Genomic DNA, 18713 nt, shown 5'->3' on the forward strand with positions numbered 1-18713 from the left:
AGAGAGGAAAAATCCATTTCAATTTTGGCCTTTGATTACTCGGGCTCTTTAGACTTTGACTAAGCCTCTTAGTTCTAAGTGGTGCAACAGAAAAGATCCTGTTTATAAAAGCACAAGAAAACAAGGCATAAACAAGTTGAATTCTCAGGAAAGTAGACTTCAGAACTACTGAAACAGCCCAATATAATGCTAACTTCCAGATTTTGATTTTATTATAGATGTGTGAGGACAAAGACCTTCCTTATCATGCTTTTGCAGAGATCCCCTGTCCTGGTTTCAGCTGGGATAGAGTTACTTGTCTTCCTAGTAGCTGGTACAGTGCTATGTTTTTGAATTAGGTATGAGAAGAATGTTGATAGCAACAACTGAAAACATCAGTGTGTTAAGTAATGTTTAGTCTAAAGTCAAGGATTTTTCAGAGCCAGCAAGAAGGCTGGAGGGGCACAAGAAGTTGGGATGGGACACAGCCAGGGCAGCTGACCCAAACTGGCCAATGGGGTATTCCATACCATGTGACATCATGTCCACTATATAAACTGGGGGGAGTGGGGGTGGGAGGATTGCCGCTCGGGGACTAACTGGGCATCGGTTGGTCGGTGAGTGGTGAACAATTGCATTGTGCATCACTTGTATATTCCAATCCTTTTATTATTACTATTGTCATTTTATTAGTGTTATTATCATTATTAGTTTCTTCTTTTCTGTTCTGTTAAACCATTCTTATCTCAACCCAAGAGTTTTACTTCTTTCTTCCGATTCTCTCCCCCATCCCACTGGGTAGGGGGGAAGTGAGTGAGCAGCTGTGTGGTGCATAGTTGCTGGCTGGAGTTAAACCACGACATCCCCACAAATGAATTCTCAATCACTGATATTACCATTATAAAAATAAATGCAGGACATGCTCAGACAAGAGACCAAATAGAATATGTGCCAAATTGCTATCAATTTCTAATTAAAGTCCTCTTATCCTTACACAGCAACTCCTCCTTCACTTACCTCATTATAAAAGAAATGTACAGTATGATTGTTGAGTTTCAGGGAAAGAGTTTTCAAAAATGATATGTAATATGCCATGATCTCCTCATCAGAAAAGTCAAATTTGTGGACAATAATAGAATTTACATAGTTATTGGAGAGCAGGTAATCTGAAAAATAAGAGATATCACACAGGTTAACAGAAGGAAAAAAATCATTATGCTAACGAGCTGTATTTAAAGTACCAGGTAGCAACAAACTACCTGATGCTTGAAGATCCCAATTTTTAGCCAAACAACTGAAGCGATGGCTTCAAGCAGTAATATAAGTAAGTTGTTCCGTACAAAGGTCTTTGCTCCCAAGAACAAGACAACTGAGAATATACTTCACCTTCCTCAATTTATGTAGGCTTTGCAGCTAATAACACTTAAACCAACTCTCTTTTCCTCCCAAAGTCATAAACTCTCAAAGGCTTGTATATGACTTTATCTTCACAATAGCTGTGGAGTACTTTAAACTAACTATTAATTCTCTGTCCTCTTTATATGTTTCTAAAAACCTTGAAGCAAGTGGCTGAATGCCAGCCCCAGTGATGCCAGAACAGTTCCAGTACAAATCATACAACAGAGTTCCACCACAATCTGCGGCAGTAAGGCAAACATTTCAGATAACTAATTTGCTGACTTCGAGAAACCCTTGAAATATGCTAAATAAGTGTTTCAGTAGTACCAAACAACTACTTTTGTACTACTGAAAATTTACATTAAAAGGTATTTTGCAGTCAAATTACACTGTCTTTTCAGTAGTGTTCAATTAAAAAGATTGTTAGGAATTCATATAGTTCTTCTGTGAAGGGATACTAGGACTAAATTTCATTAAATGAAAGGGAATTCAATCAAATCTTGATCACTTAATCCTGAACAGTTTAAGTGTGCCCTTACACAGCGATGTTTCATGACTGATGTTCTCAAAAAGGATGTTCAGAGTCTGCAGAAGCTGTACACACACATAACGACCAGACTTCTGACGCAAGATGTTCAAGAAGAAAACAAACATATTCTTCTCCAAGAAAAAGCTGAAAGAAAATAAGAGGTGTCATTAAGTCACTTGCTGTATTTAACTGGAACATAATTTTACTAGGATCAGGGATGATTCTAGGCAAGTTTGACAAGCAGCATGTTTTACATTTATGAAGAATTATTTTGCAAAGTTTTATCTGTATAACAGAAGAGTATCTTCCAAAAACCTTAAATACTAACAAGGGCTCTTACACATTCAAATTATACAGAAAAGGGACATCAAGAAATCAGGGCCTTTTTTATTTTATTTTTAGTATACTCAATTTATCAGGCAGCTTCCCTACCTTGCAATCATAATTTTGAAGGGGAGAGCCTCTAATTGAGGGTTACGTTTTGCTCACTTGCTCCTTTTAAGCTAACGCACTTTTTGTCTTCAACACTGTAGACCTTATTTTTGATCCACTTTAATTATTTTTTCCCCACACCAGAAGTAAGCATTTAATGGTTTATTGTACAATTCAAACAGTAGTGAATGCTTGTAATGTTTTTAAACCAGAAATGCATGCAATTTAAAGAGAACAGTTTGGACTCTTTCCTACCAGGACATCACAAATACATATCTATGAAAATTTTTTTACATTAAGTGCAAAAAAACCTCCTTGTTCCTAAAATTCTCCCAAGCAGAGAAGACAGTGAGGAATGTGATGGAGTTACAGTATAAATATGAATGATCAGAGTAAGTTAATTTTCTTAGTCCACATCATAACCCAATCATGTTGAAATCATCTTGTAAAAATAAAACCAACCGCTCCCTAAATAGGTAATTAAAAACACCAAACACCTTAGCTTTACTTATATCAAACAAAAATTGCCTTTATAAAAGACCAAGTGTCTTGAAGCAAACAGCCAAGCAATGGGCATTAACACAATCAGATTTGCAACTGTGAATATTTGTTTTGAAGTTCATTTTTCTATCACACTATTTTATGAGGATTAAAATAACATCTGAACAAAAACTCTAAATATCATAGCTAGAATAAAATATCTATTTGTAGTATCTTATATAAATTGAAGTGAACAAATTAAAGTCATATGATATTAACAGATGTACTGAGTAAATCTGGGCCCTAAAATAGGTTAGATTTTGTATTTATATCAAAGATTTGAGAGTCAAACAAAAGCAGTATGTGAAAGGGGTTCTGGACTTGGAACACTTTTGTTAACAGAAGCAAATTCTCTGTTTCTTTGTATGACAAGAATACGATCCTGCTTACCCATCTACTACAGGACACAGCTTTCCACCTACATTCATGAAATACAGTCTTGGAAGAGTTAACTTTTTGAACTAGATCTCTACGTAACTCTAATCATTCTTCAAAAACAATACTGGAGTCAAAAATGTTTAGAAGTACTTACTCAAATACTGAGCTGTCATTCTGATCCCCCCATATAAGGATCTCTGTTATAGAACGAATAGTCTCTACCAGCAGGTTGCGATTGTGATCTGTTACTGTTGTATTTTTAGTCAAAACATGATACATGTACCTAAAAGAAAAAATAATTACAAGTAATATGCTATCCTGCCATTTTCACATGCACCATGCTTGTCTTTAGTCACTGTAACTTAATGTAGACACACACATACACACACACTATGTCTAATCATTGTACAATTTTAAAATCCTAAAATTTCATTTTAATACTGATGCAAAGAGAAAAGTAATTGTTCAAGCAAATATGCAACAAACAAAACAAATTCATAACTAGCCAGGTGAGTTATGAATGCTTATGAATATGTTAACATAGGACTCGAAATTACATAACACTTGTCCCATGGTGCTTCTTATGGCAACCTAGTGAAATTCTTTGGAAGCATGTTGAAATCAAAGGAGCAATGAGCAAGAAAAAGGAGGAATAGAAGAAGCAGGTAAGCATGCAGTAGCTGATATGGGAAAGCGTAATTCTGGAAAAAGGCACATGCAGATTTCACTAGAAAAGTTAGATCCCTTCTCTTGTCTGCAGAGACACTTTATAGATTCACGTCAATTTGACGGTTAATAATTGGGACTGTCAAAGACTATTCACTCATATTGGCAAAGCTTAATCATCAGGTCTCTAGCCCTTCAAGCACAGAAATACTGATCGGAAAGGTGGCAAATTCCAGCTTTACCATCTCAAATGGCAAGAGTTTAAGGCTGTCTAGTGAAGTTTAAAAAAACCCCCATATGTCTCTATTACACAGGTGAGAGGAAGCTAAATAAAATTTGAAAGGCTGTATTTAAAGTCTCAGAATTTTACTCAGTCAAGGAAGCACATTTCTCTTTCTTCCAAAATAAGATGTTACAACAAAGATTACTCCCGTTGTCCTAAAAAAAAAAAAAAAAAAAAAAAAAAAGGAGGGGGGCAGGGGACAGGGGCAAATTCTAATAAAAGCACAAGAATCACCACTGGTTTTCTCCATTTTTTTGTTTTGTTTTGTTTTCTTTTATATAGTAATAAAGAAAAAGGATGGATGTAAGAAAGGTGCACAATTATGAAAGTAATTAAATAAAAAATGTAATCAGAGAAATTTCATGTCATTTTAAAACTGCAGGAGTTTAGATTACTAAACACAGATCATATATTGCTATACCGCAATCTATTGCAAACCAGGAGTAACACCTGAGCATTCAGGATTATCTGGGCAATATACTCGCTAGTGTTTGGGAAGGAAGACAGATTTTCCATACTAACAACCTTCCCATTAAAAGTAGAGTTAATCAAAACTCCCAGTATCTACTTTTGGGAAAATAGCCTGCATGTCCTGACTCTGGGGCAGCCTATCATTATCGCTTTTGGATGTCACGAAAGTTTGTTCAGTGATTCAGGTTGAAATTTTAGGAATCTTATTAGTACAACGCAGAAGGTTAAAAGCTCAAGAAGCCAATTTTAAGCAACAGACCCAAAGACCTCAAGCAGCTATTACATAAAAGATAAAAATACCAATTTTGCCAAGCTACTGGAGGGTTCCAGGAAATGCCGTGCATTTCTAAAACAAAATTTTGGTGTAACTGGTTTAAAGTAAGTTTCAGAAGTTTAGGTCAAAACCAGACTTGAAATCACACTTCAAAAACCAGTATTCCCATCAATTTTATCGACACTAAGACACTGAATCACTGCACAGGGCAAACATGCAGCTGGAGACTAAAATGCCATTTTAACTCAACACACATATCAGGCTGTTCCAACTATTTATCAGACTTACAAAGACAAAACAAGATATTACCTAGTCTCAGAACCTTTTCACGCTTGAATTCAATTTAAAAAAAAAAATCATATTTCCAGTTTACTTAAAATTTGGTTTGGGGAATCTTCTTCAACCACTGAGCTGCCACTCAGTTGGCCAGAGCTTCACAGGACTTGTTGCAAGACATAGTCCGTCCTCATAAGCCATGCAGGAAGCAGAAGCTATTTCAGAGAAGTTTATTACGCTGTTATGGTAAGATGCTATATGCTTGCTGATCTTGATATTGGTTAATCATCAAATAACAATTTTACTGTGTTGAGTACTGCACAAGGACACTGAGAGGTGAACAACTCTCAGAAGTTCACAGTTTTAACAAACTTGATATACTGCATGCTCCCTTCACCCCCGCCTAAATCAGCAATGTGATAAAGCCCACATCACATTAAGGTTAACCTACCAGACAGCAGAGGAAAGAGGAAGAAAAAGGGAAGAGATGGCAGGAAGGTGAAAAAGATTGGCTTTTCATACTCTTCAGTAAAAAATTTTCTCTCCCTCTTCACACTGGTTTTTTCCCCTCATAAATCAATACTCATTTTCCAAATCCAGAACAGAAACTGCTCAGATTGAAGCCATTCTAGAAAAAGTTGATTCATAGCCATCTCCTACAGTTGTAACTGCCTGGTCATGTGCCGTACCGTAACAGAAGTCACCAAATCGCAAGTCAAAAAGCACCTGCAAATCCTCTTCAACTAATCTGAGAATCACGGTTCAAGATTACTTCCATGGAGACTGACAGTGTGACAGCTCACAGTGAAGATGTGAGAGTTTAAGTCTGACCACCTGTGAGAATTCCCAGGGCCTTCTGAAAAAGCACATGGCACACAAGCCCTGCAAAAAATTCCCGTTATGGCACTTTATGTATTACCAGGACAGTGAATCAAAAGACAGAGCAAAAACTAAGTCATTCCTCTGAGCATGCACCAGTTAATGGAACAGTGACAGAAGGCTTTCTGGGAAGCAAGGATTTAGTACGCATAGTGGTTGCTCAGAAGACGAAAATGCCCCCCTTCCATCTCCCTTTACTTAGCTTTTATATCTGAGCTGACGTCATATGGTATGGAATATCTGTTTGGTTAGTTTAGGTCAGCTGTCCTGGCTATGTCCCCTCCCAAGATCTTGCCCAGCCCCAGCCTGCAATTGAGGGGAGGGGCAAAAATGTTGGAGAGACAGCCTTGATGCTGTGCCAGCACTGCTCAGCAGTAGCCAAAACACTGGTGTGTTATCAACACCTTTGTAGCTACTGATGCAGAGCACAGCACTATGAGGGCTGCTATAGGGAGAATTAACTCCATCTCAGCCAGACCCAATACAGCAATCTGTATAGTAAGTATTTTTTCCTGAGAGAGTTAGTTTAAAGAGAGTAATTAATACTACACTACTTCACATATTTTAGCCTATTTATTTGAAGTCATATATAAATTATTGCATCTGTGAACATATATTCCTCATTAAGTTACATTATGCAAACTTGGGAATAAAGTTTACTTCCACAGCAGAACTCTGGGAATGGGAAGCAGTGGGAAGAATTACATGCTATTACCTCACCTCGGGAGTCTATGGAACATACAGCATTACAGATGCAAAAAGCAAGAAACATTTAATAGTCAGGAATACAGTAACTCCAAATTAATTTACTTAATATCAACACTACTACAAAGTTCCCTGATTTGCTAACACACTGATACTCTTAGAGAAAAGATGGGCTTCACTTTCAAGCTATTCCTTTATCTACTTACTTGAAAATGCATGAGAAAGCGCACACATACTTCTTTCTCTTACCAGGCATGCAACTTACCATATCATGAGAATACAAAGTATCACACAAAACCAGTATTCTTAGATTTACATAAATCCTCAAAGCCTATCTTGAAATGCTGATTACAAAGGGGTCAAGTTTGTGCTCCAAAATGCTGAACCCTCGAAGAGGAGGTTTTTGTCATCTCTGAACACAGTCTTCAGATGTAGAGACAAACAAAAACCTAACAAAACCCCACCATGCAGGAAGTGTCGAAGCACCTGATACCATCAAAATCAGTGGGACATTTTGCCAGCAACTTAACAAGACAAAATTCTGAACGTTTTTCTGGTAACAAACTATGCTCAAACGGATAACATCATAACTCGTGAATATAGAAAGTGTGTGTTAATGACTTTTCTACTTACTGCTTACAAAAATACACTAAACCAGATAAGAGTTTAGGAAGTAAAGCACTCAAATATTAAAACCCCAGACTTAACCATAACATGCTTGCTTCTTCATCCTGCCTGTAACTATGTAATTACATACTGTTCTCATAGAGGAAACTCAATGTATAGCATGGACAGTACTTCAGGAAATGAATCAGCTGTGAAACAAGTCTTCAGCCATACATGTTTAAGGACACTGCATCTGACCAAGTCATGAGAAATGTTCAGCACCCAACCCTAATGGTATAAAACCTTTTGTGCAATCAGTATGCAATTAAAATACCAAGTGTAGAAGCAACAATGGGAAACATACTTGAAGGTAACAATAGGGCTTTGTAAAATACCTCTTAGAAAAGTAGGAAAAAAATTTGCATCTAGAAACAAAGATACTAAGCTTAAGTTCCAAAACCTTTCACTTTAGCAGGAACACCAGAGATATCAGAGGAACTCTTCAGAAATGGTTAAGATATCACCAGTTCAATACTGGGAAAAATGACATCAATCGTCTTCATCCCTTCCAATGCGAAGTCAAAGTTTGTAGACAAATGGGGAAAAAAAGATACAGTTAAGCTTTCAAGATCTGACCATGCATCTGCTAAGGTTAGACTATCCTCAACTGGGCAATATGAAAGACACTTGGTACTTTAACCATAGGTCACAGCTCCTAAGGTGAGGAGCTTCAGAAGCAGAGTACAGTAACTATCACAGTCAGCAGCTGGAGAGAACTGTAAGAAACTCTGACCTACACAAGAATGCCTGGCTTACATGTAAAGGTAGGCCACAAAGAAAGAGAACAACATGCAGCTCGTGAGAAAGTACTAACTTCAAGTTTGTGTAGCAAGACAGACTGTTGCTTAAAACAGCCTAAATTTATTTGCTCTTAGAACTGGAATCATATAATAAACAGAGCAGAGGACTATACAAAGGGAAGAAAAAAAGGCCGCATTTTAAACTGCTGGATGCCACCCTTAAGAAGTGGATTCTGGCCTTGTTTCACACACAATTTCATGTAAAGGTAAACAAGTCATTTCAGACCACTTTTCACAAGCAATCAGTAACATTGTTCCTGTTTCCAGAATATTTAGGCTTTCTCCATTTATTAAGTTATTGACATTCCCTCAATTACTAACCAAAGGGCACAAAAATATCAAGTTCTCTGAAAAGTAAGTCAGAAGCACTCGGGCAGCGCATAGTACTATTTCACAGCCTCTCTAGATTGCAATTCAGTAAGGTATTAGAAAGCTGGATTAGAAAGCTGTTAACTGTTTTCACTAGACAAAGAGACTGTATCAAAACACTTAATGCAAACAGCTTCACAATTTTCCTTTAGCCAATCCATTCTACGGCACGTTTGCAGAAAGACTGAATAGTAAAACTTCAAAAGCGAGCCTCAAACAAACTGCATTAAAGTTGATGGGAAAGGAAGTTCCAGATCCAACATTTACTGACAAAAAGCAGTAATTCTCTCAGTATTACTACACAGGTGTATTGTTTACAATTTAGACTAAACTCTACATTACGCATGTTAAAAAATAAAAATATTCCCGTAAGGATAACCCAGGCTAATTTCACTCTTGTAACATAGCCTAATATACCTTTTATAGGGCAAGCTAATCTGTAATAGCAAGTTTGGTGCGCTCTACTCAACTCATTCACATGCAACACAACATGGGGTTTTGATGAGTTGAAAAGATGAGAATGCAGACAGCTCACAAGATGGTGAGCTTATCAAGACTGACTTTCTTTCACGACCTTGAAACAAAGGTTCTTTGCCCCTTTTTCCTTTTGTTGCTTTACCCGCTTCAACTGTTACCTTGGAAAAGCCCTAAATTTCATTTTACCACTAGGTAGCTACCTTTGCTGTTGACATCTAACTAGAAACTGAAATTCATACAGCCTAGCTAAACAAACACTTAAAATACACATAGCCTAAACAGATCAAAGGTCTTGGCTGTCCTTTACATACTACCATTTTAGATTTCATAATTAAAGAAATCTCATGCAAAAAAGCAAACAAACCAAAGCTAGTATTTTAGTAGAGGACTATATGCTTCAATTCTCAGATAAGAAGTCAAGCACAAGCCACAACACTTAACAGCCTAATTCCCTTTTGCTGCAAATCAAACAGGGTATCACTTTTTCTACCCTCTGTGGCCCCAAGAGAACATATGATCACATTTTTCTTGCCTGAAATATTTTAACATCCTAAAGTCTCCCTCTTGCCAGCCTTGTTCTAAACTTAAACTCAGTTCCTTCAAATTTCATCATGCACCAGCATTCTTGTTCTACCTTCAAGTGTAACATCAAAACCAGATAGAACTAAAGCTCCATGAGCGCTTAGTACCACTCAATAACTACCCCTTGTATGTTAAATAGAACGTTCCTATGTTTATATCTGAGCATGACTTTTACCCTTTTTCCTGCAGTGCCAGATCATGTAAACTAACTAGTTCGACCTACTATGCTTCCAAAATTACTTTCTACAGTGCTACTACCTCATTGGTTTTGTATTTACAGACTTGATTTCCCTGTCTTTGGTAAAAAGTAACGCATTCCAATTAGTCTTGCTGGTTTTCGACATTTTTCCAGTTTAGAGACAAGGACCAGAATCCATAAGTCATCTTGATAAAGTAATTGCAAGATCAAAATCCTGTATAAGTGCATCCTGCTCATTACTGTCAGATCCCATTCATGTCCTCCTTGTAATTTGACTAATCATTGAAAACTACCAGCCACTTATTTCTCAATGAGCTACGTATTCACACTGATTTCACTTAGAAAATGCTTCCCCTCTTAATGACCTCCTTTTCTTTTTCAGTAGAAAGAGAAGCTATAACATTGGATCTCATTTTTCTCGCAATAGCAGAACCCTTAAAAGAGAACAGAGAATTTAAAATTGTTTTATCCCTTGCCATCTGTCCAACTCTTCAGTTTCAGAGCTAGAAAAAAACATTCCACCTTCCGCAGTCAGCAGTAATGCAAGGATATCAGACTCCAGAGACCAACGTTACAATTCTCAAGCTCAACAGCTTACTTTTGTGCCAGCTGCTGAGCCCTCTAACCAGGGTACATCCCCTGGACCTGCAAAACCACCATCCTGACTACAATGAAACTGCCGACTACTGAGATCCTCACAGACATGCCTCAAGAGGTGTACATTGTTTACAGGCTGGGACCAGGCTCCTCACTTCCCCGAATTAGCCACTACTACCAGGAAGCAATTAAAGTTGTCCCTCAAGGGGAATGTGGTATTTCTTGTCTTTATCACCCCTTACACTCTACTCCACTGAATGAGTCTGTGACATTATTAAAAATGAAACAAACACATATCGCAGCCATGAGTGTGACATGACATCAGGGAACTGCGTCTGCCCTGAAGACATTTTGGAAGGAAGTGGCAGATTTCCGTGAGAAAGACACCGACCCACACCGCACACAGAGCCTCCTTCGCCGCTGCCGAATCGCTCCGGGAGCGTTCGGCTCGGGAGAGCTGCGCCAAAGCGCACAGGCGAGGAGAGGCCGCCCGACTGGCGAGCGGCGTCTGCCGAGCCGCCCCCCTCCTCACCCCCCCTCCTCCGGGACGCCTCCGAGCCGCCTCGGCCCTGCTCCGCAGCCCTCTCCGAGGGAAAACCCTACCCCGAGCAGCTCCGCAGACGGAGCCCGTCCGCCTACCGGCCCCCGCGCCGGCTCGTACCCTCCGAGTCCCCTCACAACCTGGGAGAGCCGACCGCAGCCCGGCTCCCCGCGACAGCCCCCAGCCCCGCCCCCCCCGGCTCTCTTTCCCCTCACAGCTGCCCCCGAGCCCGCGGCCGGCTCCGCGCTTACTTGAGGTGGTCCAAGGAGTGGATGCTGCGGGCGGCCTTCCCGTGCCCGCCGCCCACCCAGCTCCGGGAGCGCCCGAACATGCTGGCGGCGAACGGTTGCTACGGCCCGGGGGGGCTCTAGGGCTTCATAGCCCCACGGGGACGGGCGGGCGGAGACCGAGAAGGAGCCCCAACAGCCGCGGCCACCGGCGCACACAAGCGCCAAGGCGCATGCGCGGCCGGGGCACGCTGGGAAGAGAGGCTCCCCCCCGCCCCTCCAGCGCCGCGTGGACTGCGAGTCCCAGCAGGCACCGGAGCCGGGCGGGGCGGGGCCGCTGTCCCTCCGCCGGGCGGGGAGGGTGAAGGGCGCGCGGGGCGCCCGTTCCGTCAGATTCCCGCCGTGGCTTTCAGGCGGGAGCCGGGCGCCGTCTGGGCACGGCCGCTCTCCTGGGACCCCCGGGCTGGGAAGGCACCCGCCGCGGACCGCCGCCCACCACGGCCCGTCCCCCGCCAGCCGCCGCGGCCCCGCCACACACCTGCCGCATGCAAGGAAACGGGAGAGTCCCCGGGGAGCCCGGAGCTTTGTCCTTTCCTGTCAGGATTTCCACGGAAAAGTGGAAACGCGGGCCCTAAGCCGTCCGCCTCTGAGGGCCGCACTTCGGCAGTTTGTCTCAGAGTAAACCGAGTGGCAGCGTCGGGCAGGTGCTCAGCCCTTCGTGAGCGCCGCGTCCGAGCAGGAGAGCAGCGATGGGCCTCGAGGGCTGAGGGCCGCCCGCCCCTCCTAGAGCCGGAGGACTTGGCTCAGGTTTTTATGTAATCGATTCCTACCCTCTCTCTGGCAGTTACGAGATAGATCTTGTCAGGTCGTGAGAGGACTGTTAAGTCAGAAGAATGTAAGAGACCAAATTTAGCCTAAACAAAAAATAGCCTTGTAATGTGTGCATGCACCTCCCAAATCCATTGTAAGTTGAGATAAAATTTGGCCCCTGACATTCCTTGCTCACCTTCTGTAACTCAAAATCAAGCAGTTCTGACGGGCTCAGTTCTGACCAGACGGGAACAGGATGCTGCAAGAGGCAGCACCGGAACTTGAGCTGCTGACATTCCTCTCGCTGAGGTTTTTCCAGTAAGGATTGCACATTTAGTTTTGCATCAGCTTAAAAACTAAATTAATTAAAGCAGAACAAAGAGAACAGGACCATTAATGAATGTCTTGACCTGGTTTTAGATTTTTTTGCTTTAACCGGATAAATAAACTAAATCTAAGTAAGCTGGAGAGTTTGTCAGCCAGTGTCAAAAAAACCCCCAAACCCCAAGTTTAAAACCATGCCTTTGATTATATTTTGATACAGGTAAAACCTTGGCCAGCAAAGAAATGCCTCCGCCGAAGTCGAAAGGGGCCCGGGCCCGCACGGCTGCTCCGGGAGAGCAGAAAACGACTTCCCGAGGCAAAGACACGGACGACACCTGCCTGCGCTGAACCCCCCCGGGGCTGCCGCGGGTGCCGAAGTGCTCGGGGAAGGCGAGGAGCGGGGAGGCGAGGGTCGGGCGCCACAAGACGCCTCCTGTCCCCTCCAGCCCGACGCGGCCGGCCCTCGGGCACGCGGAGCGGGACCCGGCCGCCGGTAAAGGCGGCGGAGGCGCCGGCGCCAGTCACGGCCGCTCCGGGCCAACCCGCAGCGCCGCGGGCGGGCGGGCGGGCGGCGCTAGCCGGGGGCCGCGGCGCGGGTAAACAGCCGCGGCATGCGGCGGGGCGGGGAGGCGAGGGGGCGGGCGGGGGGGGTCCTGCCGGGCAGGCCTGGGCTGGCGGGCTCGCTGACGGCGGCAGGTGCTCCGCACCGACCGCGACAACGCGCCTGCGGGCTCCTTCCGCAAAGTTTGCGGACGGGAGGAGGAGGGGAGCCGCGGCGGGACTGCAGCAGCCGGGCTGGAAATGCCCCTGAGGAGCCTCCTGCCAACGGCGGGGCTGCGGCAGCGCCGCTGAAGCCCGCGCTGGCCGCCCGCCTGCCGGGGCGCCTCCTCCTCCGGGGAAGGAAGGGACCGAGCCGGCCCGCTCTGCGGCTGTGCCGCCTCCGCGCCCCTGCGGGGCTCGCCTCTTCCCAGGCTCCGGCTCCGGCTCGGGGGTTTTGCCCTTTCCGGCCACCGGGCCTGCGGAGTGCGGTCCTGCGCGCCCCGCTCCCGGCTCCGCGCCGGCGCCCGCCGCTGCCGCCTGCACGCCCCCCCCCCCCCCCCGCGCCGGCCGGGCAGGTCGGTGCCCGCTGCGGCGCCCGCTGCCCCCGCCGCCGGAGCCCGCCGCAGCCCCGCACGGCTGCATGCCCGCCGCGGTCTCGGCACGTCTGGATTCGCTGGAGTCCTGGGCCTTCCATGCGCTGCTGGTGCTACCCTATATGTTTTACGTGGGCTTGTTCTTTGTCAACGTGCTGATCCTGTACTATGCCTTCCTGATGGAGTACATCGTTCTCAATGTAGGCATCGTCTTCCTGCCCGAGGATATGGACCAGGCTCTGGTGGATCTGGGGGTGCTCTCCGACCCTGGCTCCGTGCTCTACGAGACGGACAGCGAGCTGGATGTCTTTGATGGGTACTTGGAGTGACGCCCCTGGGCGCTCCGAAGCGGCTGCGGGGTGACGCCGCCCGGCCCGGGGCTGGGGCCGGCTGTCCCGGCATGGCCGTAGCTCGGGGACCGCCGCGACCCCGGGATGCCCTCGCTGCGTCTCGGCTCCTTCTGGACAGCACCTTCCCTTCCACATGCCGCTCCCCCCCCCTCCCCGCCGCCTCCCCCCGTTGCAGAGGCGGGGCGGGGGGGCCCGGGACCCGCTGCCGCCGGGCAGAGCCGCGGAGACGCAGAGGGCTCGCAAGGGAAGTAAGTGATTTCCTCGGGCTCGTCCCGGGCAGCGGCCCGCGGGGCGCTCCCGGCGCCGCTCCGCCCGCCCTCCCTCCCCGCGCGGGCCCGCCGCGCCGTCCCGCGGGGGCGGCGGCAGGGCTGGGGACGGCGCTCCCCGGGACAGCGGCGGGGGGCAGAGGCAGGGAGCGGGTGCTGCGCCGCGGACGCGCACGGCCGCAGCGTGTAGCAGGGGCGAGCTTTGCGGGCGGGGAGGGCCGGGGCCGGGCTGCCTGCGGGGCGCTGAGCGCTGCCCGGCCCGGCCCCGGCGCCTCCTCCCGCCCGACACCCCCACGCAGAGCCCGGCGGTGGGGGGGGGACGACGGGGACGGGGGACACACAGCTCCGTGTCCTCTGCTGCGCAGCGAGGAGAGTGTCTTTCCCCAAGGACCGATTTTCACAGTTGTGAGGCACTGCAGCTGTTACGCTCGGTGTTATGTTTACAGCTGGTCAACAGCTTTGCTAATGCGGTCTTGGAAGCAGCTCCGAATCTAAATGAACATCCAGGCTAATATTTATTAAAATTCAGAGACCGTACTCGAGACAGAAACACATCTTAATCAGATGCCCTTTAAAACCTCTATCTCAGATAATAAACCTACGGACTCACCGTTCCTCTCATGTTAATCGTAGCACGAGGGTTTGCTTGATCGATTTATTGTTACAGTTTTGAGTGATACTAAAACTCTGGAAATGTTGTAAGGATTTAGCATTTTAAAACAGTGAAATGCAGTTGGGAAGAAAATCACTATTTCTAGCTAGGACTTTCTGTGCCAAACGTATGGTAATGAAAACATTCACAGTTTAAATTAAAATGTGTTAGCAAATCTGCCAGTAGAAATTTTAGCAAAATATTGTCTGTAAATTTGAAAAACAGTTCAGGATACCTTTTTATTTTCTATTTGAAATGAGGGAAATAATAGGAAATTCTGCTGTAAGGTTACAGATATAACCTTGGTGAACATACTATACAAATACCATTTAACATCAAGCTATTTTAATCAGTCTTCTAATTTAAAAAAAAAACCAAACAAACCTTTCCTGTAGTGCTGTCTTTCATACAGGTTAAAACTATCTCCTAAATATTTCTATTCAGATTCCATATAAAGCAATAGTAGGTGATTTTGGTCAATAGCTTAGAAGGAAGAAATGGAAATTTTTGGTGTTGGAGTAACATTGATTGCACAAACACAGCTGAACAAAGCTTGGTCAAAGGCACATGGGAGCATAACAAGTGTGCGGGGGTGGGGGTGGGGGGCAGATCTTTGTTGCTACTGAAGAAATCCCACTGCATATAGTTACTGCAAATGAAAGTCTCCATGCCAACTTTTGGTGGTCCATCCCAAGCAGCTAGATTAGAATCACTTCTGCTAGAATAGAAGGTCTGGAGCAGAACTAAACTCCCCACGAAACACTTCTGGCTACTTTTGTGGCTATCTCCTCCCCTCCCTTTTCAGCTGGGCAAATAACACACATGCTCTGTATTCCAAGAAGGAAATTCATAAAAACTAATGGAAATTTAAGCAAAATCTTTGGTGCAAAAAGTCCTAGCCATTTTGTCCCCCAAAATACCTTTCCCCAAACCCCATCCTCCAACACCATCTAATACAGGGATTAAAAGAAATTTTTGTAATCACTTTTTTGCTGACTAGGATTTGTCATGATGAGTTGCATCTAGTTTTCAGGAAGACCTAAGGAGAACAACAGACATCATTTTCCTCAGTGGATTTTTCCTACTATATGAACACATAGTTTGATAGAGCGTAGGGTCTGAGCACAATTCTGTTCAGCATAGAATAAACTGGCTTCTTAAAATTTTCCTTCATACTACTAGGATAAGCAGCTCTGCAAACCTCTTGATATTCTAACTATAAAACCATGTCACCTCTGTATGTAGAAATCAAAATGCAGAGGTCTTCACAAAGCTCAGAAGTTAAGCCTCAGTCCATATCCACCTTGAGCTAATAGAGCTCTGCACAGGTCCCAGCTCCAGCCTTGATCCTTTAATTTGGAAGCTGTCATGTTAGATGGTGGTTTCCACTGAGAATCAAATCACAGATCCCTAAAGTTAGATCAATTATTAATAAGAGAGCAAAAAATATACTATTACTGTGCTTCATCTATTTATATATTCAGTAATATTTATGCATGCAGCAATCAGGCCACAAATTGCATAATTATTTAGCTACCAGGCAAAGACTCAGCATGTCACCATGAAAAGGAATTTGTGCTAATATCCTGGTTACAGGTTTCTTCACTGTTCTGTGCCATTCTTTGTCACCAGTTCCCTAGCAAGGCAGGCAGAAGAGGGCCCTAATTTGGAGCTGTGTTTTCTGCTTTGGGAGCAGAAGTAAGGCACTGAAAGGGAAGATTTAAATCCCTTTGGTGCCTAGCCTGCAGTGACCCAAGTTCTGCATGAGTGTTAACCCATGCTCTCTGTAGGCCTAGGAAGGCTGCGCACCTGCCCTGTTCATTTAGACCCAGAAGTGCTGAGGATTCACCAGACACTGCAGGAAGAATGGGTCTCAGTTTTACCAGCAGAGATGAAAAATACATAGGCATACTCTTTGCATTAAATATAAGAGGAATGTTCTTCATGTGACTCACCAGTGATTACTGAGATCTAAAAAGCTATGATTAGCCTTAGCTGAAACCTTGCAGTGTGCTCCTTGCATTTAGAAAGCAATGCCTTGCACCCAGGACATGAGTGGCACGCATGACAGAAAAACAAAGGGGGCAAATCCCAAGAGGCGATCCTGCAAAATGTGGAAAGGCTAATTTAGATGTAAAAATAAAAGAGCATGTGGATCAGAAAAGCTCTGTTCTCTCTTGCAGCAAAATCCTCACTTGAATAAACTCAATAGGAGCAAAATTATGTGCAGGTTTCTGAGCATAATTGGTGGCAGACATTAAAGGTGGACAACTAAGCAGCTCAAAGAAGCTTCCTATCCTATTCAAATTGAGAAATCAATCTGTGTAAACTGAGCAGAATTGAGCTTGCTCATGTCATCTACTGTTTTAGTGTGAGTGTGCCAGGTTCTTTATTATATTTGAAGTCCCCTGGAATAAGGTGATATGACTGTTCTCCTTGTACTTTCTTAAAATCAGATGTGACTCATCATGAAGTACTCTAATCAGAAAGAAAATGAGCAAAAGTAATCAATAATGAAAACTGAATAGGAAATACTGGGTTTATTTAATCTTACAGTACAAGCATTATCTATATTTTTTCATCAAGGTGAATTATGATGAACGTCTTCAGTGGGCAGAATCCAGCACTCAAAAACTTGTGACTCAGCACTTCTGCTGAATGCCAGCATCTAAATCCTGAATCAAAGAAATAGCTTTACTCATTAGCTCATCAATATAGTGCCAATTAGAAATGCAGGCTCAGTGTCTATAAGAGACAGCATGGCCCAGAGGAGAGGGAAATCAGCACGCTGGACTCCTTCCTGTGTCTGCCGCTGATGTCTTCTGTGAGCTTAACTCATTTGTGCCTCCGTTCCATCTCTCTAAGAGATGCCACGTAAGGAACGCATCAGAAGAATGTTACCACTAGCAGTGTCAGGATACACGTAAACACATCAGAACCCACCTCCTGACTTCTTCCATTACAGACCTTGAATCTTAAAAATAATGAGCACAGTGATACATTACTTATTTTACCTTGCTATTTTTCACTATGCTCTTCCCTTATTTGTAGAAATCTCCATGTAAAAAAAAAAAAAAAAGTGGCTTGTTGACTCCGTGAATGATATCAGTCAGCTATTTTACATGAGTTACAGTAACAACAGGATTAAGAGCAATAGCTGTGATTTTCAGAACTCTGTTTTGAATTCTTAGATGTTATTAAACTTAATTGAAGTTGAGTACTCAAACTCACCTGATAGCTCTGCTTTCAAGAAACTTTTATACTCTGACTCTTCTTAACAGGAATTCCATCCTAGATGGAAGGAAGACAAAATTGTGGTTAACGATGAACTGTCCATACAGACTCATTAACCACAGCCATGGACTGTCCTAAGTGATTTTCTACCAAATGCATTCATTTATATAATGCAAAGAGAGGAGGCAGGTTTTCCAAAAGCTGCTGTTAATAACATTAATTAAAATGAGGCATAGAAAATAAAGATACATTCAATTTAGGATAGAAATAGTTCAGGCGTGAGTATTTCATGTGTTAAAAGCCCCAGCCACAAGTGATTTTAAAGCATAATTAAAAAAAATAATTTCTGTGGTTCTTCCCTATAAAAATGAAGCTTACTGTAATCAACTTGCTTCAATAGGTGGCAATAGCGAATTACTAGTTTTAAGCTGTCAAAGGAATTAAGAAACGAATCCGATTTAATTCTTCATGTTTGTTTCCTCTGGAGGAGGGGCAAAGTGAACACTATAGTTCAGCTAGCAACTAGCAATCCTAAAATAGAAGAGAAGAATGATTTGTTTAGAGACATCTAGTTTGTATATTTGGCCAGTCCAACTCTTTGCATTTGTCCCCTCGTGATGATTCTAGTTTATATGGAGTACAACTGTCTCAAAGAATTAAATAGTACACAGAAGTG

The 18713-nt window shown here is 44.0% G+C and overlaps 2 protein-coding genes across 7 annotated transcripts in view; one reads left to right on the top strand and one right to left on the bottom strand.

Annotated features, from left to right (window-relative positions):
- CLEC16A (C-type lectin domain containing 16A) overlaps nt 1-11437 on the bottom strand; it is a 93310-nt gene extending 81873 nt beyond the window's left edge. For all 6 annotated transcript variants that reach the window (XR_008232820.1, XR_008232819.1, XM_052772791.1 and 3 more), the window contains exons 1-4: nt 11293-11437; nt 3411-3539; nt 1917-2050; nt 997-1145 (exon numbers count right to left, since the gene is read on the bottom strand). Coding sequence is in view for 4 of the 6 variants with exons in the window: in XM_052772791.1 (XP_052628751.1) it covers nt 997-1145; nt 1917-2050; nt 3411-3539; nt 11293-11372 (492 nt within the window). In the remaining 2 variants the exon portion in view is untranslated. The remainder of the gene's footprint in view (nt 1-996; nt 1146-1916; nt 2051-3410; nt 3540-11292) is intronic.
- Nucleotides 11438-13036: 1599 nt separating this feature from the next.
- Nucleotides 13037-14125, top strand: DEXI (Dexi homolog). The gene has a single exon (XM_052772969.1). It carries the CDS (start codon nt 13583-13585, stop codon nt 13862-13864), a length of 282 nt encoding a protein of 93 aa, XP_052628929.1. The 5' UTR covers nt 13037-13582; the 3' UTR covers nt 13865-14125.
- The last annotated feature ends 4588 nt before the right edge of the window (nt 14126-18713 follow it).

This window comes from Harpia harpyja, chromosome 21 (assembly GCF_026419915.1).
Source record: "Harpia harpyja isolate bHarHar1 chromosome 21, bHarHar1 primary haplotype, whole genome shotgun sequence".
Classification (NCBI taxonomy): Eukaryota; Metazoa; Chordata; class Aves; order Accipitriformes; family Accipitridae; genus Harpia; species Harpia harpyja.